This window comes from Gavia stellata, chromosome 13 (assembly GCF_030936135.1).
Source record: "Gavia stellata isolate bGavSte3 chromosome 13, bGavSte3.hap2, whole genome shotgun sequence".
Taxonomy (NCBI): domain Eukaryota; kingdom Metazoa; phylum Chordata; class Aves; order Gaviiformes; family Gaviidae; genus Gavia; species Gavia stellata.
In genome coordinates, this window is record NC_082606.1 from 2522920 (window position 1) to 2546027 (window position 23108).

A 23108-nucleotide genomic window follows, 5' to 3' on the forward strand; every position below is an offset into this window, starting at 1 on the left:
CGCATGCCCATTCACGGCCCCTTCCTTACCTCTCGGAGGGGCTCACTCAGCTCTCCCAGGATGCTCTCCTCATCAAACATCTTCCCCTGGTAGCGGTGCTCATAGTAATCATGGATGCGCTGCCGCATGTCTGCAGGGAGCTTGTGGAAGGACATATACTGCTCCACTTGTTTGTACTGCGCAGGGGAGAGAGGAAGAGAAGGAGTTACCAGGACACGTAACAAATGGCGCCCGCTCACCGACAGGCACATGCTAGACCGTACCCATACCTGCTTCCTTCACACCAAGCCAGGCCCAGGCAGATAAATCTGGTGCAGGAGAGAGCAACTGTCTGAACACATGGGGAGTTTGCATATACATTTAGTATATTCCCCAAATGGTTGCCCCATGTTTTAACCTTTAAACTTATCCTCAGCGAGTTACACTGTGGAGACAACTCCTCATTCCCCACTCACCTGTTCTCACACAGGCACACAGGGCAAAAGCTGGGAGCAGAGATGAGTAAGAAGTGCTCAGCTGTGAATCTCCTCTCAGCAAATAATGCTGAGCAAAGACTGTCCAAACCCTGTGCAGAATGAGAGCAAGAAGTACAATGTGCCCTCAACAGAAGGTTTTTCCGTGGCACACAGCGGAATGGCAGCCAGGGTGTATGACCTGGCAGCTTGGCTCTAGACCAGTAAGTGATGTGCAGCACCTCGAGGCCTCAGCCAAGCACAGGAACCCACTGTACCAGGGGCTGTACAAAACAGCAGAACACAGTCCTGCCTTGGATGTTCACAGTCACAGACAAACTGAAGGACACATACAGACAGAAATCTGACAGTTATTCGGTTGAAGCTGCAGTACCCGTGGCCTGCTTTTTTCCTCTCCTTTGTGTTCTTGTTTGCCCAGCTATAATGGCACCTTTGCTTTCCCACCTAGGGCTGCACAGGTCCAGATTTTCTTCACCTTTTGCTGGGTCCCTATTGCCCCATGCACTCGTGCTGTCTAACCTGTCCGTATTTTTACCTAATGATTTGCATTTCCGCCATGTCATTTAGAGGGGAATACAAGGGCACGCTGACTGATGCCAGAGCAGTATCCGGGGATGAATGGTGCTTTCTACGAGCATATGACACTTCCTCAAGGGCACAGGACTGTAAGTGGGTCCATTTGCCTTGAAGGTGCTGCAGGGACAAGGTGTGTGCATTGCAATGGTCATGCTCCCTCCCACTGGTATGCAGTACAGAATATGATCCTGAGCATGTATGATACTAAAAAATGCTGACAAAAGGGCTATGCTCCCCCTTTGCCATCCCTCTTTCCCCTCTTCTGCCTGATAAACCTGTCCCTGAATGTCCCTTTACTGCAGCTTGTGCTGAAGTGTCTAATTACCGAACTTCTGCTCATTACAGACCTCCCCTGCACACACCAGTGTCACTCTGCTCTCAGTACAGTCTGTGCTGGCACTGCCTTGCATGCTAACAACTTGATCTGCACCAGAGAGAAGGAATTACTCTAAGAAGCCAAGGTGGCAGAGGGGACACTCGGGGTTTCCTGGCATTTCCAGAGCTTTTTGTCTGTAGCTAGCAGCAGAGGAGCTGGTTGTAAATATTCATGATCACTACAGCATGATCAAAGTCAAGCGAGTCACCGCCTCCCCACAGGGAGCCAGGCAGAGAATCGGCAATGAACGCTGCACTTTATTATTTGGATTGCTGAAGTTCTGTAGAGACTAGCAGGGCGCGGTGTCAGGCGGTGCTACGCTGGGTGCTGCGCAGAGTCTGCAGCTCGTGAATGAGGAAGATGAAGGGAGCAGAAACCAACATCTCCCATGTGGACAACTCACTGGTCTGAGCCCACCAAGGATTTTGCAGGTTATGCTTGTAAATGCAGAAAGTTTAAGGGCTTGGCTCAGATGCCTAAACATAGATGTCTACTATCACTGGAGATGCACTGCAGCATTTAAGACATCCATGGGATCTGGCAAATCGGACATAGGAAATGCAGGACACTCGTTATGGAAAGGGAAATCATTAGGCACTAGCTTTTTCTGACTCAGGTTTATTAAATTGATCCTAAATCCACAAACAATTCTGCTTGTTTTAATGCTGTATTTTTGTTGAATAAATTACTTGTCAAAAATATCACCTTATACTCTCAGTTTTAGCCCAATGTCTTGAACTGGAACACTGACCAGTGTCACAAGATGCCTCTCATCACCTGCTGCCAGCCACCTGCCCGCTACCCCTCTTCTCTCTACCATAAGCACTCGCAATCAATCTTCAACTGACCTTTGCTTCTTGGGAAAAATATCCCCCGCTTCTTAGGTTCACAAGCACAGGTTGGATGGGGCGACTCAGACTCTTTGCTTATTCATTACTGTACATGGATTTATTGCTTTGTAACAAAGAGCAATAAATTACTGCTCTGCAAAGTCCTTAGGGCTTGTCAGATTCTCCTACAATCACTGTCCCTAGATAAGGCTCAGAGTAAAAACAGGACAAATTTACTTCCCCAGAAATAAAGGTTCTGCTTCCGATTACAAATGAAAACCATGGTTATAAAAGAAAATCGTAAAATGAGAAACCGTAATTCTCTGTCATAGTTAACAAGAGGTACACATCTTGGCTCTCCTTTCTTTGCTAGTGCTGCCTCCTCTCACCCATGCCAGCTGGAGAGTTTTGTGGGCTCTTAACTCACCCTTGCGCAGAGATGGAGTCTGCAGAGGTGCTCAGAAATGAAAGCATCAGCCCCTTCTCTCTGTGTTTGATAAATTGAAGATTCGTGTAGGGTGTTCCCCCTTTCCCTGGAGCTGCTCAGCCAGGCTGAAGGCCACCACCTCTGCAGTGTCAAGCATCAATAGTGACTAACCAAAAGGCCACTAAAAAACTGCATGAGGGAGGGCCTTTCAAAGTGTAGTGGGATATACATGTGTCTCCTCAGCTCTAAGCTCTAAACGAGATCATTCCTGAGGTCACCAGCAACACTCAGTGATGGGACAAAGCGAAGGGGTAAGGGCAATCATGTGGTGAACATCAACAGCAGAGTGCATGGGGATTAAAGCCTTTGCCTGATAACCCTGAATTTACAGGCCTTCCTTTTTTAACTGAGGCCCTGATACCGTGCAGATTGGGAACTCTCTAAAGCCACTTCATGCCCCCTTGAGTTGGCACCCCTTTGAGTGCCTTTTGCCTCCTTTCTCCCTTGTACTTGTCTGTTCAGTCTTCCCACTTGTCTCCATGTCCTCAGTCTGACCTGTGCTCAGAGGAATGCGCAGAGATTAGTGGCCTCTCTGAGTTCAACTAAAAAGACTCATTTAGGAATTATTGAAATCTCTCTGAAGACAATTGAGTCCATTTAAATCCTAACTCATTTTCTTAAGTCTGTTTTTCCTCAAATAAGCCTTTGAAGGAGGTATTAATATATCAAGAAGGAACCATTTAGCTGAGTATTTTTCCTTCTATAACTGGCCACTTTTCCTAGTTGTCTCACCACTCCCCTCCCCTTCTACCAAAGCTCAGATCATTCACAGTCCAAAGGGAACTAAGTATTTTTAACTCCTTCCATGCCCTCAATGTCTATCATGAATCCTCCTCTCTCTGGCAGTAATGAAACAATGGCTGAAAAGGCTGGACTATTTCCTTGCCCTACTTCTGAATATAAAAAAGATCCCACATCTGAGAAGAGCTGCTCCCATCCCAGTCCTGGCACTGACACCTCTTTGAGTCCTCTTCTGGTCCACACACATCACTCTTCAGAGCTTCAGAGAAACATTGATTTCCATTTTCCCATCTCAGTTAATTCAAACACACTTACACACTTTCACAGTACACCTGCCGACATGGGCACGCACACATAACCTGCTGTAATGAAGGCACTTGGGACGCTTGTCTCCCTCTACCCAAAGATAAATACGCATTTCCTATACAGAGCTGTACTGCTTGCATCCTTCCAGAAACAGGCTGAAATCACTGTGGGACAAAGTTTAATCTCAGTCAGTCTCCACATCTGGACTCCGTGGAAGTCAACAGAGATGCACTTGTGTAAGAAAAATGAGAATGAAGCAGAGTAATGCATTTCCAACTAAGTGAAAAATTTTGATGGTCTGGCAGTATTTCGAATGCTGGTTAGTATATATCCTGTGAGACTGGATTAAGATACACATAAGCAGCCCTGATGTACAATGTTGTGGCACTCTCAAGTGGATTAGTGCTTCATAGGGGTAAAGATCAAGTCATGAGATTCACCAGATGGAGTGTCTTGATAGGACACAGTTGTATCTTTGTTTTATTTTCTCTGACCTACGATTAGGAGTAAAACAGTGCAACTCCCCAGCATTTAGTAATCATCAAAACCAAATAAATGCTAAGTTCCATTTTTTTTTCTCTTTTAAGCCATTCTTAGTCCCATCCTCAGGATTTGTTCTACAACCAGATATACATCTTACTCAAAATGATCAAGACACTCATTCTCATGGAGTCAAATGACTCCAGGAGTGAGTGTTTTAAGGGAAGAAAAGTGAACTTTTGTAATACAATAAAATCATGCTGATGCTGCTGGTGTGATCTTTGTTGGTTTCCCTTTGCAGAGCTCCGTGCTTGATCATATTTAGCATCAGTCCTAGCTTATATAATTTTGCTCTTTTCTCTTCCTGAAATTTTGCTGAGAACTGTAACTGGTACAGGCTATCACAGTTTATCCTCAGTCTGCCAACACTTACGAACGCAGTTGGCTCTACATACATACTCATGCTCATGAGCACTGTCCTGCTGTTTTCCAACAAGAACACTCATAAAATTAAGTGTGCACAGGGCTGTCTTTTCCACAGCAATAGGAAAGTGATTGAGAGGAGCTATATTCAGGTGTATGCTGTCCTTTCCATACCCTCCAGCCCCCAGGCAGCAAGAGGATGGGCTTACAGATGAGGCTGAAGCAGGAGCTGGATTCCTTCACAGAGGGAACCAAAAGAAAGCCTAAGTGAACGAGTAAGTGGAAAGACAGCTGTGGTGCCTGCATGAGGGGAGTGGTAGTCGGGGGGGATCTGAGTGTGCTACGGGCAAATTGTAGCAGGTTGTTTAGGAATCGGTGGTTATTTCAATACCAGTTCAACCAGAACAACTCAGACCCCATCTAGCACAGCATCAAACATTACCAGTGCTACTTCTGTGTTCTGATTAATGAGCTATATTTAAACCCACATCCATCTCTCTTCAGTTTTGGAAGCTATTCAGTAGCTACCTCCATTCTGCTAAAAGCTTTACGTAATGTCCTGGTTCTGAGTTCTCCCAAAGACTGGGTTAATTTTTGTACCACAGCACCAGCTCGATTTGCTACAGGAGGATGATTTTTAAGTGTTGCATGTTACATGCTGAAAAACATGGAAAACTTTTACCCTTACTGCAGTGCTACCTTCAGAAATTACCTTACCTAGAATCAGGCTCTTCATCTCTTGCTGTGGTACAGAGACCACAGACATTAGCAGAAAATTCTTGGAGATTTTTTTCCCCTTTCTATACAACATTCATTACATTGAGGATGGCTGTAATGATCATCAGCTGCTGTAGTTGCCTCCCCTTGCTGTTAATCACTACCTATTCAGGCAAGGATTATGCTTCAGACAATCCCATTTCTGGGCTGTGAGATGCCAATAGACTGAGTAGGGTCAATTATGAGCCTGATAAAACATTTGTTTACTTCCTCATATCGGCTGCATTGCTGCAGTGGCCACAGCGCAAGGCAGGGAACCCACCACAGGGGATGGTGCCGTTCAGCACGTAGCGCTGAGTTTGTGGTCACGCACCCAGAGGACATGGCCTGGCTTTGCTGCAAGCAATGGAAATGCTTGCTAACTTCAGGGGTCCTAGGAGAGCAGACCCAAGAACTCTGGGACAGATCTCTTTGCATTAAATGTTGCGGGCAATGACCCATTTGTCCGCTCTTACAGGTGCTCAGCCTTAAGGTCTAATCCTGTGCATCATGGCAAGGCGGTGCAATGATGAATGCATTATGTACGAACCTGTACATCATGGCTACAGAAACAGCTTGTTTTCCATGACTAGCTCCAGCCTGGGAAAGGCACCTGAAGAGAATGCCTTGCTGGCTTTGAGAGGTCGCATCCTAGCATAAGTCAGTAGTCCAACACAGGGAACTTTTGGACCTGGTCAATGAATCTTTTATTATTCATTAAGCACTGTGAAACTCATATCACGGGATATTTTGGAGATGTCAGGTCATGTCACTGGATCCACACATTTGGAGGCATGACAGGGGAAAAGAGATCAACATTACTTTCATCACAAGAGCAGAATGAGAGAGATGAGTTAAAATCTGCCACCAGACAAAGGCCGGAGATGAGGAAAAGTGAACAGTGAGCCTGTGCAATTTGAAATCAGTATTGCTGGGAGCAGCCTTTTGCCAGGAGAGACGGCTCAGCAGGGAGGCGTAGCGCTTCGCATTATGATGTATTTATTTATTTATTTACAGTTCAAGTGCCAAAATGAATTTCAAAACTGATAATGAAGTTTGAAATCCCACACTGGGATACGAAGAACTGCTGAGGCAAGAGCACTTTCCTTTCCATGACAATACAGGCAGTGCTCGTGCATGCACAAACATACTGCTCAGACCAGGCTGTCATCAACGTTGCTCAAAGAACAGAACTATTTGTCTGGCTTCCACTCTCAGAAATAAAATGTCAAAATCCTACCTATAATCACGGTATCTCTGGTACAGCAAACCAAGACGAATGCCTAATGTAAACCTGCCGACAGAAGGCAATCTACATGGCAGCTTCGTTTCTCCTTCTGTAAAGATGTGCTACAAAGACACTGCAATGTTGCTGACTCCTTCCTTCCTTTGTTCGTGTGAGCATGGAGAGGGTACTGCATGTACCCCTGCACTCCATCGCACACGCTCCGTATAGGCACTGTGACCCGTAAGATGGACACGCACTGAACTGTCTGCTTTAAGTGCTGACTGATCACCACTGCAGAGATATCTAGAAGACATGTTTTACGGCTCCAAAATGGGGCTCCTCTCAGTAACACATGGTTACACAGTTTCAAGGAATAGTTAAGTTCACCAGTGAAATATTCTTCTGCAAGAACAAAAACTACTCGACCCCTGTTCAGTTAAGGCCATAAAGGGAACTCAATTTGCACTGCAAGATGTTTTTAAAAGAAACCGTTAGGTTTTCATTCGGAAAACATTTCCATTTTATAACCAAGCCAGGATTCTTTCAGGAAAAGGATTAAATAACCTTAAAACAATTGACACAAATTTCTGATTTTTTGGTTGAGCTGAACCGAATGAATCATTATTTATACCACCCCATTACCTATTTCTTACAGACATTCTTCTAAAATCGAGACGGATGTGGTATCTGTAAAAGGACAGTGGCCTTGAAGCGCTGGATGTGCAATCCTGAGCCAGCCATTCTCACCAAATCTTGACTTTTCTTGACTGCCTGAAAGCAGTTAAGAGACTTTGAATCACAAAGTCAAAGAATGATATAAGTTGGAAGGGACCTCTGGGGGTCATCTGATACAAATCCCCACATCAGGATGCAATTTTCTGTCAGCTGCCTTGGACTTACTATCACATATGGGTGGGTATGCAGAGAAGGTGGGGATAGGGGACCCTTTGCTATTCCAGCCATTCTGTAACATGTCAGGGGGAAGTTGGACCTCTCCCGTTAACTTGAGCTGCATCTAACCTTTCTCCTTTAACTTGCTGACTCTGGACTGCAAACCAGCCAGAAAACCCAGTCCTGATACAAAAGACAATACCTAGAGGCACTGCTGAGACACCGAGCCCAGTACACATCGGAAGCCCTTGCATCTAGATACAATCAATAAAGCACATCATTTATAAGCCTTGTTATCAATCCCAAATGCTTTGATTGACAGTGACATGGGACATAATAGTTCTCAGGCCATCTCTTAACAGACTGAGGTAAGACACAACTAGTGCAGTCATAACAGGATAAAGCAAGGCTGTCCAAACTTTTTCCAATTAGGAAATTCGATTAAATTTTGCATTTGATTAAATTTTCCAGACACCTTTAATTTCTGGAGTGCTTCATGCTCCCTACCCTCTCCTTCACACACATTATCAGAAGAGTAAGAGAGCTTTAAAGCTTTCCTGACATCCAGAACTGAGATGTTAGCTCAGGAGGGGACTTCTATGTAACCCCTTTGGATTCTTAAGAATCTGGGAATGCCACCTGAGAATCTAGACATCGGTGACCAGTCATATTGGGAATGGCACTTCAAATCCTGTCCAGAGTGTTAATGAACATGAAATCTCCCATCTGTCAGTTTTATGGCAGAGTAGGTGTGGGAATAATGGCAGTCTTTGCCCAACTCCATGCTCATAGAGCAGCTGACACTAGTTATCTTAATGTATCTGTGCTGTGTCGTCCCCAAGGTAGCACTGGCTAAGCCAACCCTGGAGCCAGAAGAATTAATATAGCTTTGGTACAGTGCTGCGCTTGGGTTAATTAGCCGTGCTTAAAGGAGGGGTGAGGGGGGGGCTAATCAGCAAGGGCATGTTGCCAGACTAATGTGATTATACTGTATCCAGGACCCCAGCTAGGATCTCTGCACCAAATTCCCTGCACACGTTCATGTGGAGGTGGTTCAGAACACCGAACTGCATAGTGAAACGGCCTAAAACCACAGGAGTAGCCATGAAGGGTCAGACTGAGGGCTCCTCTTACCTGGTGGTGTATCCCTGACAGTTTCAGGTGCCTTGAGGAAGAGAAGAAAGAATAAAAGAGGCACACAGCAATCCAGGTCTCGGACACACCCTCCTAGCTTTTTTGACAAAAGCCGATTAGGGATACCCACTGCCAGGGGTTGTATCTGCATCTTAGCATCCAGTAACACTTGAAAGATTTTCCCTATGTGAATTTGTCTAAATATTCTGAGGCTAATCAAACTTTGGGCCTCCACAGCACCCTGTAGCAGTGAGTTCCACAGTTTAATTACATACCATTAAAAAAAAAAAATCACTCCTTAAATCTATTGCCTAGTAAGATTCTAAACTGCTGGTATCCAAGAAAAGGCAAGGACTGACTAAGCCCAGAAGACAGATTCTCAGCTGTCATTGTAGTAGGCAGGCACAATGGCAGTGTCTCACTTCCCCTCTAACAAATATTGGTCTAACATCTGCTTTGTCTCCAACAGAGATGGCATGTTCCAGTTGTTATGCTTCACCCTTTACAGTTACTAAATTTTCCCCAATTACTCTTTGTTGAATTCAGGCTGATGACAGAAGGGCTGAAATGTTGATAGTTGGACAGTAAAGTGCTTTTTTGCTTGGATAGCCAGACCATGGGATAAAACTGTGGCCAGAAGGACTGTGCTGACGGTTAAGTAGGGGTGTTTCAGGAACGGAGAGGTGATGTCATTAGTGCTTCTGTCGGATTTATAAAGTGGTTCTCTCTTTAGTGTCACCTGCTTGCCCCCTTGCAACTATGCTGCAGCAGGTGCTTCTTCAGAATAATGACAAGTGAATAAGCAGGTATCTACCCAGTTTCAATACATATTTTAAGAACAAGAGGCATTGGATAGGTCAGGGTTCACTGGATAGTTCCGATAGTGATGGTTCAGGGGGGGAGGAGGAGGAGCAGGGGACTGAATGCGGGGAGCAGAGAGCTTGAGGGAATGCCAGTGTAGCAGACAGATCTCGAGGAGAGATGAGGCTCTGGAAGGAGAGATTACAGCTTTGCTGGGCTCTGCAATGCTGACAGCAGCAATTCCTGCCTCTTGTCAGTCATTCTTCCATATGTACCTATACGGGACAGCCAAGCCTCTCTGTACAATACCCATCACTGCTTGCATCCTGCTGGGATGGGAGAGTGATGCCCGGAGTCTCTCCCTGCTTTGTTCCAAGGAGCGTAGCTGCAGTAAGCAGCATAATCACCGCTCCCAAAAGCCTCAAGGTTACAGAATCTGTTGGGGAGGATGAGAGTATGTGTGTGTGTGTGTGGTGACTTGACATAAATATTAATCCAGCTGAGCTTTAGGATTAGAGAAAGAAATTAATAGGGGAACCTGCAAAAAGCATGAAAATAACTTGCATATCACTCTAGTTTATTCATCTCCTGGGCAGGAGACACTCTTCCTCTTTGGTGAGCCACAGTTACTGCAGCTTGTGGGGTAATTTCACAGTCAATGATGAACTTACATGTTAAGGCTTGAGCTGATCCACAAATGGCTGAAAAGGGCCTTGTGCCTCTGCTTTTGCTTATGGACCTCCTCCACCAGCACCCTGCACCAGCTCTGGCACTCACTGGACTCTACAGTAAGCTAGTTCAACCCACTCATCTGGCAGAAAACTAACCCAGAAGAAAGAAATAAGCTCAGTAAAGGTCTGAGAAGTATAAAAGAGTGCGCAAGAGTGAAATGGTGCAGTTGAGAACAGTGGCAGGGAGCACTGGGTGACAGAGAGTATGTGAGGCTTCCCCTCTTTGGTCAAAGCTGTCAGATCGATTCAGTTATAATACGGAACTGCACAACATGACTTTGGGGAAATTTTTCTATCACAATCCTTCAGGATGGACTTGTAGTAATATTCTCTCACATGTAGGAAATAAGACACCAATCTTGGGTGCAAAGGTATTTTGGAGTTAGACACCAGACTGAGGTCAAGAGATAAGAGTCAGCTCCCGATTCTGCCACTGACTCTCTCTGTGACGACCATGGGCAAGTAATTTAGGGCATAACACGCACTGCAATGCAAGATGGGACAGACAGGTAGCTTCTAACTTTGCCTCTGGGACTGGAAATAAAACGGTCACTTCAGAGTGACAGATCTAAAGAGCTATTCTGATTCAGAGCTTTTTAAGGGAGGCACAGAGCCAGACTTACATGATGGCTGCACCACTTTCAGTGCCTGAGCTGGTGTGAGTGCTCTGTGCCACCTGGGACTCTCCACTTGCACGCAGAAACCTCGGCACCACACTGTCTTGGAGGGTGCAACTTCCCTCTCCAAATTGTCCATGGTTCCTAACACCCCATCGATCCTATACAGCTTCCCTGCCTTGCAGAAACCAGCATAGCATGAAGTCAGATGCTACAGGACGAGATTTAGACAGGACAGGGATTGAATGTCCAAATGTTCAGTGAATCCAACCCAGAGTGAGACAAGCCTGCTACTGAAGCCAACAGACAGCACATCTTGGCTTTTATTCCTCTTCTCAAAAGCCCTGTTTGTACAAGGGAAGAACAAGTTGTTTTGGCAGAGATCTAGACAATCTGAAACTTCATCACAAACTCACTCCCGAACCTTGTCGTGAAGGTTACACAAAGCAAAGCCTGTCCGTACAGTTACTAGCTATAACAGTCTGTCCTGTTACTATGTTATTTCTGCTATTCCTCTCCATCCCCGCTGTCTCCCCTTTCTTTGGCTACTCCCAGAACAGCTGCTGAAGCCTCGGTAGCCTGAGCCTCTGCTGAGCTGAGAGGCAGAGCCCTGTTTGCAGCCCAAAGGTGTACTCAGCAGAGGTCTCTAAACTGCTGTCTGCTTCTACCAATCGACCTCCAAACTTGTTGAGATTCTTTGCTTATAATATGCTTCAACAGACACATTGTCCCATGAGGACTGAACTAAATTGAGTTGCAGGGCTGCAAATCACGAAGCAGCCTCATTTTAATCATGGCTATTCAAGTGCTAAGGAATGCAGAAAGTAAATACATATTTGTTTCTAGGCCATCATTTGTCCTATTTGCAAGAGGAAAATGAATGTACTCAGTCCCTGAGGCTTTAATCCTAGGAGAATACCTTGGGAAATGAACCTGCTATAACCACTACACATGAAATATATCCTTTGTTAAACCCTCTACCCACTGCTTTTGTCACAAAGCTTTTCTCCTGGATGTATTAACCCTCTCATTCACATCTCCACGTTCTAATAAGGCTTTAACTTCTTCTGCCACCCCTACTGCAGTCCCTGCTGGCTTACTGGTGACTGATTTCCCTGAGCACTGACTGGAATCCAACTTCCAGGGTCAAGTTCTGCCCTTGTCTTCAGACCTGGCTTGAGAAAAAAATCGTAGTGCCCGGTCCTGCAGGTGTAAACTTGGCTGCGGCTAGGTTGACCAGGTGGTTGGATTTGCAAATCAGTCCTTGACTTCTATGCTACTTCAAACACATTTGAATAAATACTCCGCATACACAGATTTGATCAGCTTGCATTCCTAGTGCTGCAGTGTCCTTCTCTTTGGCATGCCTTACTCTCAATTAGAATTAGTCCAGCCAATCTGTAACACAGCAGTAAAACTCTATACAAAGCCCGGTGTTCTAGCTGCATCCCAATCTTCCACACTTCTCCCGGGCTCTTCCCCTCTTCTAGCTCTAGCTGTGGTTTGAGATCTTCCCTATCCTCAAAGCATGATTCAGCCTCTGGTCTTCTTTGCTTTCGCTCTCTGCCCTACTCTCTTTCTGTGGCCCAGTGTTGTAATCCCTGTGTCTCAACCCTGTTCCTAGGCCATCTAACAAATCCTTTCTCCCACCTCCTCCCTGAACTTAAAATTCACCCAGCCTGTGCATGCTAGCCATAGCTTTACCCCACTTGAATAACAGCGACCCTTTCACCTAATCTAACTGCACCTGGCCAGGTCAGAATAGGGCTAGAAACTAATTCTTCCTCTTCTTAATCTTCAGATCAAATGTATCCATAAGACCCTGACCATAACGCCTCCTTGCCTATGGTATCCTCAGCCCTACTAATTGAGGGCAGTTGCTTTTGCTGATGCCTGAAAGTAACCCACTGTCTTTGCGGTGAAGTCCCTTCCTCACCTCTGAGCCACCCAGGCCCTTGCTTAGTTGTACGCAGTCGCTCTTCAGTTAGCTCTCCTGTTTTCTGGAGGTGCAGGCCTGCTGGTTCAACCAGAAGTTGAAGGCAGAATTTTTGCCTGTCTATGTCCTGGAGGGAAAAGTATCGTTGCACCAGCAGCCCCTTTGCTTTAGATAACAAAACGCCATTGTCCAGATAGCAATATACCGAAGGCATGGGAAGCGGGAAGGAATTGATGCAGTTCCATGAGTTATCCCTCATCAGCTGAGCCATGGTGACTGACCCTGTTCGCCCCTTACCATCTTAGAAATTCACAGCATCACCTTAAACCCACCACCACCACCAATTACTGCCGCTGCAGTGGTAACCTGATCAGTTGTGACATTTCTGTCTGAGCCCTACATTATGCAATTCAACAACTGTGCAATTAATTCGATAGCTACCTGGGGAACCTGTTTGGCGCTCCTGAGCTTTGATCTGTGCTTTGGGGTTTGTTACGTAGTTTCACTCATGAGCACTGAAGTGAATAATCTGGATACTTTTAAAGAAGGGACTTGCTAAACAAAAGCTGCACATTCTGGAACATTCACTCGGCATTTGAAACAAGATCTCAGAAAGGAAAAAGTGACTTACAATTTTAGATACCAGTGACATTGATAACGTTGGTCTAAAAAGACAGTCAGAGACAACTAGAATCACCCACTTGCCCTACTATTATTCACCTGATCTTGCATCTATTTCCTCCCGAGGGTCTCTTTGAGTGAACGGATGGGTATGAATTACCAATAAACTGCCATGGTGACAAAGACACCACACCTTTGCCCTCTCACGTGAGTCACCGACAGCGCTGGCTTCCTCCAGACAGTGCGGAAACCACCCCTGGGTCACACAAGGATTGCAAAGCCCAGTCCTTACCTTCTCCTGGTACTGACGCCGTGAGGAGTCCAGAGACTGGATTAGGGCTGTGGCATGGCCGATGAACATGGCATAGCAGGTGGCACCGACAATCATGCTCAGCATAGTGAGCCACACATCTGACATGCCAACGGGCGCCTGCTGCCCGTACCCAATGCAGAGCATGTGACTCATTGCCTTGAACAGCGCATAGGAATACTGCTTCCCCCAGGAGTCATTCTAAAGAGACAGATAGACAGACAAAGCTTTAGCAGTGGGACAAGACATTCTCTGAGATGAACACATTTCAGAAAAGGATACCTGACATAAGACCCGAAAGTCCATGTTCAAAACACCTCTATACGTTAAACAAGCAATTTAATTCTTTGATGGCTTGGAAGTGCTGGGCACACTCGATTTAAAAAAAAAAAAAGGCCAAATTTAGTCATCTGACATTAACTGACTTTGGCCAGAGTTTTTACAGATTCCATGTACTCTTTCCAGCAAAACTTTCCAGAAAGGAAGCCAGATAGTCTGACACACTGGTAACCTGGGATAAACTGAGATAATGCATTGGGATATTTTCAAAATGACCCACATGTGGGAGAAGGAACTGAAGCAAATGATTACTCCACTGTGAAATGGACTTTAACAGAGAACTGGTAAAAGAGAGCCTGAGCAAGGTTGCCAGCAGCAAGATCTTAGAGTGGGGAAAAATCACTCCCCAGCAATCTAGGAAATGGTCAGGATCTCTGGTCATTATCTGAAGAGAGGGGAAGGGCAGAAAATTAAGATGATAATGTCCAGACAGCAAGTTCTTCTCAGTGTAAAACTGGGCTTTTTTTCAGGGAGCTGAGAAAACTACAAATGGTCTCATTTGAGGGATGCAGTAAATCACCATGAGAAGCCAGCTGAAGTCAACGGCTTTTCTCAGACACCCTGTGCTCTCCCACTGCAACTAACACAAGATGCACCTCAGCAATTACATCATGGGATAAGGAGAGAAAAAACAGCATAAGTTTCATGATTGTTCTGATTAGCCTGAGTTCATGGAACAGCTCAAGGTGTATTTACTATCCTGTGGGTATTACATGCTAGCAAGTCCTTGCCACAAAACCTTGTAAAGTAAATGCGCTGTCATCACACACTGCTATTACAAGGTATGTGAAAAAATACCTCTGCTACAGTGACATTCATCATAGCACATAATCTGTACATTCATCGGTCTTCTTTCTATTCCTAAGAAGGTGTTCTTTATGGATACAGCTTTGCAGATACATACACCACGGCAACTCAGAAGGTCATCATACAGGCGGCCTGGTTTGTGGCTTGTCGAATAGACAAGCAATACTTTTGTGAACTCCATTCAGAAAGACGCAGCAGCCTCAGTACCAGTGACCAGTAATGCTGGGAGCTCTGGAGTTTACTGGACACCTTCTTGGAGGGATCTAATCACAATCAAGTGGATGGCTGATGACCTTTCTGCAAACAGTTCTCTGAGTGTCACTAATGTTGATGGAAATTTTGCAGTAAGCTTACAAGTAATAGACAGAAGGAAAGCATACTGTTGCTGTTTGTGAGCTGTGGCAAAGCGCTGGAACCTCTGGAGAGCGTTAATGCTTGGTCAGGAGATAAGCACATGGACAAAGACAGGGGATAGTGTTACCCTGGCCATATTCAGTTACATTATGCAAGACAGGCCTGATTCACACTGCAACAAGAAGGGCAAAGCAACAGAAGTGACAGCAAAGCGGACACAGAAGAAGCAGCACATTCACAATCCCAGAAGAGACACCTCCCTGTGGCGCCAGCCTGTCTGGGCTCACCTCCCTAACAAAGCAGGAACCTGTTCACCTCCTGCACTGGAAAAAACTACCCTTGAGTCAACAGAGAGCGAGAGAAGAGACAATGTGGCCGTTGGTGTCTCTATTCCTGGCTATGCAGTTGGCTTGCCAGCGTATGAGGAGACACAACCCAAAGGGGAGCCAGGTAGAGATGAAGGCAAAGAGCATTTGCACTCTGCTGCCTGTACAGGGCAGCAGGAAGGATCCGACCATGGGGGCTGCCTGAGGTATAAGCACCAAAGGAGTGAATCTGCTTGCTCCTTTGCCTCACCCATGTCTATGCTGTGGCTCCTAGATTCCTGGCCAAAGAAGCGCGGCGGGGGGCATTTTTCCACCACCCAGTTTTTGTGCTGTTTTGCAGACCCACTTCTGATCTGTGAAGGCATCAAGCATCTCACAAGCCTTACACAGGCATCCCTGCATCTTCACTGTTAACATTTCCAGGAGCCACAGTCCCTTTCCCTCAGCGCTGTAGTACTAGCAGTCATAAAGCTGTGGCCCCTGCACTTACAGAATGGCAAATGCTGTAAACTCTACGGCTTTAGCCCATCTATTGTCCATGCTTCAGCAGGGAAGTTGTCATCCTGAGACCACAGGCAGGAGCAGTCACCCTTGATCAACCTTTGCTTAAAATGGTGCATCACCCGTAAAGGTGGGCAGCACATTCACAGCTTTACTGGGAGAGAGGCAGTAGTGCAGGTGTCCTGTCCCATCCCTTCTTTGTTAAATGAATACCTTTCCCATGCAGGCATTTCTCACTGAACACTGCAGAAATGCTGCTATTTTCTGAGTTCAGTGTGGCAGTAGTTTAACAGGGCAGCACATCTCCACAACAGAATTGAGAGCAGGGAGAAAAGAAATGCTGAGCTGAAATTCCAAAGGGAATTTGGGGAGACAGAATAAGAATAGCTGAGCTGGAATTTGATGTATCAGGAAACTGGCTGCCAGGGTCTTTAACGGCCACGAATGATCAGAGCCTAAGAGCAACATCTGGGTATCAGGCAGGTTCAAGTTGTAAAAGCCATTCTTCCAGCAACTTGCTGCTCGGGAATGCTGTTTATGAGGACACTTGCCAGTGTTTTGTAGGAATTAGTCATCCAAAACTACAACATCCAACATCACTGAGCCCCCGTAGCCTGCAGAAACACTTCTGGCTCCCTGGGAACTCTACACTTAGAAGTCACAACCCCGATTCCCATCAGTACCAGGGCTCCCTGTGAGGACAGCCTGCTTTGTGCCAGACTGAGGGGATCACTGTGTAATGGCAGACTGAGGGGCAAGAGCTGGAGGAAAACATGGAGTGTTTAAAAAAAAAGTCCTGAGCAATGGGGTCTGCTGGGAGAAGAGATCAAGGACTGCTGAAAGAAAGGCACTTCCATGAAGGGGAAACCTTTCAGGGCAATTACCTTTAGGACACAACCTCTGAGCTCTTTGAGCATCTGTAAAGAGCCCTGGATCTTCATGGCACAGTCTATTTGATGACTCTTTGCTTACAGGTCTCAGTAAACCTTTAGTTTTTAGGCCTGCTCTACACTCTTTTGTTTTCCACAGAATAAGCAGGCAGGTCAAGAATGCAGTACTTTAAGCCAGACTAGTAGCAGTGGTTCCAAATACACTGTGGACACAAGTTTACTAGCATCATGGTGCCTTATACTGATACAGCTTGTTTCCATAAGAGCCATACCCTTATACTCAATATACCACTATGCCAGTCCCCACGGTGGGAGGGTTGTACTACTTCAAATATACTGGAGTGGCTAAAATGGCCCATTAGAGTAGGTAAATCAGGCCTTAAACTGCAGAAAGAAAATGACTCCTCATTAATCAAATCTCACAAGCAAGCTAAAATGGAGCTATAGATCTGTGCTGGAACTTATTCAAGAGGGATGTTATCTCAGACACACACCAGGCACTAAGAGCATTTGCAAAAGGGAGTTAAAATTACTTTGAAGCAGTTTCTCAGACTAGCTTGTTTTTAACATCCACACTGGCAGTACTATATGGGTTTCTCTGGGATTAGTGTCTGGACTGCAATGCCTCTCCTCAGATCCACCCTTGAATACTTGGAGACACGTTCCTGGAACTCTTCAAAGGCAGTGTTGGGTTCTGCAGTACCTTACAGAAGCACCTAAAGAAACAGTATGGTGTCTTACAGGATGTTCTGGGTCTGACGTACACGTGAGTGTACTTGGTTGAACCCTCACTGGAGAAGACTAGAGAGAGAAGTAAAGACACAGAGAAGTACTGGCAAATTCCTGGGGTAGAGGCATAGTCCATGGGCACAACGTTATGCCTGATTTACACCACTAACATTTCACGGTATTAAGGAGCTGGCTGTAGTGAAAGGGCATATTTCAATCTTGTGAACTTCCACATTTGTCTCAGCAGTGATCTTATCTGGCCACAGAGTTGTTACTCGGGGTTTGCTACTGCACACCACTTAACGTCAAGCTGTGAAATAAGGCCTCTGAACATCACTGCCCTCCCCTGGACAACACTGTAACTGCCGGGCCGGGAAAACAAACCTTCAGATCTGCTTTAAAGGAAGGGGAGAGTGGGATGAGAAATGGAGATGACAGGTCAAACTCCACATCGGACAGAACCTGCCTGTTCTGGGCTCATTTCCAAGGAGAGCTTTGCATGGCCTTCACCTAACAGAAGAGATTTTCTCAGGACTCTGAGTGCACCAGTCTTAATTGCCCCAGTCAGCCTTGCCCCCACCCCTGCGCCCATGGGTGGGACCCCCACCCATACGCCCATTGTTCCTAGAGCTCCATTTCAGCACAGGCCTGGGCACCCAGACCTTGCCTGAGCTAGCTGTACCTGGGCCCAGCCCTGGGCCCTGACGATATGCCTTAGTCTTGTTTCCAGCCTTGCCTCTGACCCTATCTCTTGCTGCTCCTAACCAGACCCTGGGTAGACCCTGGACATGACTGTCACCCTGCCTTCACTGGAATGGTCAGTGGACCCTGTTATCACCACTTCTCCTCTGCCCACCCTGTTTCAGACTGGTAGGACTGTGCCCTAGTTGGAGAGGGCACTGCCTGTGCAGGGGTCAGCCCTGGCTCCTGGCTCATATCCCATCGTGGAGCAGCTCTTGCTGCTCCCTGACAGATTTTATAAAACACGATAACCAACAACCCAGCTTCATATGCCTGCTGAGTGAGGGTAGGAGGGATCTGCTGGACCAAAGGAGTTAGGAATCACACAGGAGATCTATGCAGAATTGTTCTGTCTTCCACAACACAGGCGGTGCCTGTTTCTCTTCCTCCTTTCTATCAGCAACACTACAAGAATGTGTTGGGGGGCAGGGAGCTCAAAAGGAAAGCTACTCTCCTTCTTTTGCTAGAAGGGAAGACAATTAGTATTTCCTATGCAAGGTCGCTGCATTTGACATGGGGATATTTGCTTTCCCTGCAGGGTTTATCAGTTCAGCACAATACCCAAGGGAGCAAGGCACGTGTTTCCAGCAGCTTTCAGGTCTCAGCAGAGCTCAGATTTCTCTGATGAGGAGCTGCCAGGCAAGGGTCTTGGGGAGATGCTGCTGCCCGCACACATGCCGCTCTGCAGCTGACTCACTAGCATTTCCCTTTTTAATAAAGTGCCCTGTAGGGAAGCTAATACTGAAGCCCCTGAGATTGGGGCTGAGCAATTAATACTGAAAACATCCTTCCGGGCCCTTTCAGAGCCAGTTCAGAAAGATGTCATACAGAGACTCGCTCCTTCTACAATTGCTAAAGATGAAACACGGTGCATATAGAAAACACCAAGATGAATTGGACCCAGGGAGTTATCGAGCCCCTGATATGATTTTGGCAACACCAGACCCTTCACACATCCCCTGGAAGAGGATCAAACCTTTAGGAAGCAGATGGGAGGTGATGAATCTTCCTTCCCTGCTGCATCGGAATCAGAGCTGGTTTTATGGACTGCCAAGTGGCTAGGTGGGAAACTCCAGAGCAGCGGAAAAGCCGCACCAGCATACTCAAGGAGAAAGCCTCCAAAGCATTTGGCACCTCACTTTCAGCTCCCCTTGGCTGTAGCAGCTTCTGAAGACTCCTCTTCTTCCTACAGTGGTTCCATCCCAGCTTTTTGGCTCCTGTGTGTAATCAGGGCAGTCGTGCACCAAGTATATTTATCTCCTCAAAGCTGTGACCAGGTCAGTACAGAATGTCCCAAAATCCAACCTACCAACTCTCTGGCAGAGACAGATGCCATCCTGGCCTCCCACCTCCCAACCCTGTCCATCACTGCTCTCAAACAGAGCCATTCTGGAAACTACCATCAAGATCTTGGCACCAAAGCCTGAGAACAGCCCAGACCACTGGTTTGTTCTTGTTTCCTGACTCAGTGGCCTCTCCTACTACTTCACTATAGACTATATATAAATTGTTGCACTAATCATGCCATTCACATCCATCACTGGTCCCAATGACACATCTGGAAATCTTCTCAGGAGATTAGAGGACAAAATCTTCTTGTGAGAAGAACTATCTGATTCCAGAAGAACTAATTATTCTCTTTGTTAAATGTTCTAAATCCAAGCTATTTGGGGGCTGGCATATTCCTGTACAGCTTCTGGAGTGGAAGCCACCTGAACTATAGGTGGGGCTTATAACCATCTCTCCAGTTCTTCATCCCAGTTTCCTGAGGCTCCATTTCAGAGACAGTTACTGAGATAATAATTTTTTTTTCCACTTTCATTAAGTGGAAAAAGTGAAGGTGATTTAGCTGCAGAGGAGAAGTGGAAAAAATCACACAAGGCAAGTTTAATTCCCAGCTTCACAGGCTCTCAAGGCTGGGAAGACATGTAGTGCAGCACGAGTCCTTACCTGGTAAAGCTCTGCTCTGGATAAAAACTTTCTACCCTGCCCCTCCTGGAGACTCTGCTGAGCCCTCCTGCCTGTGGGATGCATCCTTCCCCGCTCTCCTCGGTCTTGCTGCTAAGAAAGGTGCCTAGGCTAAATATTTTCTTCCTCTATCCTGTCTCCTGCCAACTTTCAAGACCCTATCCCTTCACTACACAGTTACCTTGACGGTCATTTATAAGCTCTGATCATAGTCTGGCCCAGGTAACTCTTTTTCTAGATTATATAAATGTAGCTTTGTTTCCCTCCTCATCAGGCTCTGATCCCAATATGTTCGCAGCTCTTTGTTCCACTGGTTTACACAAATGACTTTCTGGCTTTACAGCCTCAGAGTGAAAAGTGTCCAAGAGCCAATTTGCATTAGCTTGTGCCATGCATTTGTGCAACCTACTCAGTACAACCCCAGGTCTCTCAGACTGTTTTAGATACCCACCATTACAGTATTTACTTATCCTCAGAAGCATCTGGGGAGACAACTCTCTGAGCCTCCCATCTGACTTGCCTGGGATCACACAGAACAGAGTGGGGAACAGAACCCAGGTGTCCTACTTTCAGTCAGTGCTGCAGCCACTGGATTGTTCTTCCTCTCAACACGTGTGTCTGCCATTGCTAGTTATTGCCTTCTGTGAAGGTTTTCCATGCATCAGCTATCAGTAGACCTGGTTGTTTTGACTCTTGGTCACTTTGCAGCTTGTGTTGCAGCTCTCATCCACTAGCCTTTGAGCCAAGTGTGCTACTCACACATGTAACTCTACAACCCTAGCTTTTACCTCTTCCCCCAGGGCTGGATGGGAAAAGCAAATAGAAGTTGTTGCCATCAGACAGCAGCCTCCACCCAAATGTTAGTATAAGGGAAACGTGGTTCAAATCTGCTGCTCTGAAGCTGTCCTGCAACGGCACCATGGCCAAGTCACTTCATCAGATGGGGGTGATTTCTGTCTGCACCTCTGAGCTCTCCAGGATGAGGAGCTGTATGTCCTTTTGAACCTGAATAGCACAAGCACAATGGGGCTCTGATCTCTCATTGCTCCTGCTGTATAAATAATAAAAAGGCAGCATGGGGGAACATAAAGCAGCTGCCACATGGGTTGTTCTTTTGCTGTAGATAAATAAGGGGTTCTAGTCTCCAGAACTGTCAGTCTGGCACCTTTCAACAGCAGGAAGTGAATAGTTATTGCAGAGGAAAGAAAATAATAAATAAACAACAAACAGATGACTTTTTCATGGATGCTCACTCTTCTCAGGCATGGGCAGCATGTGCCCACAGCTCCGCATGTGGGAAGCATGGGAAGTTGGCAGTTCTTTTATACATTTTACATTTGTTCTGTTCTGCCCGAGTGCCTGATTATTATTTTTTTTTAAGAAGAAATTGGCTGGGGGAATCTGGAGGTTAAGAGCTGCAATAAGAGGCAATTTTTTAAGCTTTGTCAGTTTTTGCTGCTTAATCAACTGGACATTGTCCTTTTGAATAAAAGATCCTGAATTCTCAGCGAGATGGTTGAAAGGTACCATGAACTCCCCGTGCACTTAACCATATGGTATAAATCTCCCTCACAGCAAACAGCAGAGTGAGCAGCACAGCCTGGTACGTTATTGGGAAGTCTGGCTACTGATCCCATGACAGGAGGCCGAACTGTGGCTTGGCAGAGTCTGTTTCAGCCCTAATGGGATATTGTGCAGCTCCCCAGGGAGAAGGATGGGTGGTCACACCGACCCTTCAAGTGGATATGGAGCAGAAGGCTTAACAGTTTCCTTGGGACCGGTAATGGGAATTATGGATCAGACCCAGCTATGGCTCTAGGACCCCCTCTGCCTCCTGCCTTTGGCTCAGTATGCCCAGATCCCAGCAGAAAACCGTTTCCATTCTTTCTCTTTGCTCTTTCCTGCCAGGAGGGGGAGCCTGGCTCCTGCCTTCTGCTGCAGGCAGCCCGCAGCAGGCTCTGCTGGGGCTGGTTCCTGCTCTGCACCCCTGAGACTGGTTGCAGAGATTGCCTCCAAGAAGCCTCCATGCCCCCAGTGCCGTGGCTTTACAAGTGCCTGCTGGATAGTGGAGGAAGGCCCTAAAAGGAGGTGGGGGGAAATGGGAAGCTGGGGGATGCCATGGTAGTGCTGGGAGGTCGATGCTGAAATGGTGATGCTGTGACCGAGGGCCTGGGTTTAGGGCCGCGAGGGAGCAAGCAGGGCAGCCACTTACCACCATGCGGTTGAGGGATACCCAGCAATCGTCGGGGAAGTCCTGCAGCATCGGCACAAGGAACTGGAGGCAGCCATCCCAGTGACACAGCAGCAGCATCATCCCAATCAGGTTCACAATCCGCACCACTGCACTGGCCAGATCGTAGGTCATGTGGAAGATCTGCAGGGGCCAACAGGGAGCAGATTAGATGGCAGCTCCCCAAACAACCAACCCAACATAATTAGATGCAGTATCAGGGTCAAGAACCTTGCGAAAGTAACAGAAAAAGGCTGCATCAGCTCAGCTCAGGTCAGCCACAGTATGCAAGCAGAACCAGCTGAAAAACAGATTAAAACCCAAAATACAAAATCATAATCATTCACCCCTCTTGCCCTTTGATTTTGCCTTCTAATTTACATTAAAAGCTCCATAAGTCATTTTATAAAATAAGTTGGTTGCAAATATTTCTGGGACGTCAGAAATGAACTCTATCATTACATCTTCTTAACTGCAATGCCCTTCTTTGATTTTGGCTCTTGCTG

The 23108-nt window shown here is 46.4% G+C and overlaps 1 protein-coding gene across 2 annotated transcripts in view; it reads right to left on the reverse strand.

Annotated features, from left to right (window-relative positions):
* Positions 1 to 23108, reverse strand: part of HCN4 (hyperpolarization activated cyclic nucleotide gated potassium channel 4) — a 104384-nt gene that overhangs the window by 19593 nt on the left and 61683 nt on the right. For both annotated transcript variants that reach the window (XM_059823585.1, XM_009813494.2), the window contains exons 3-5: positions 22585 to 22746; positions 13700 to 13918; positions 30 to 176 (exon numbers count right to left, since the gene is read on the reverse strand). In XM_059823585.1, coding sequence (XP_059679568.1) covers positions 30 to 176; positions 13700 to 13918; positions 22585 to 22746 — 528 coding nt within the window. The remainder of the gene's footprint in view (positions 1 to 29; positions 177 to 13699; positions 13919 to 22584; positions 22747 to 23108) is intronic.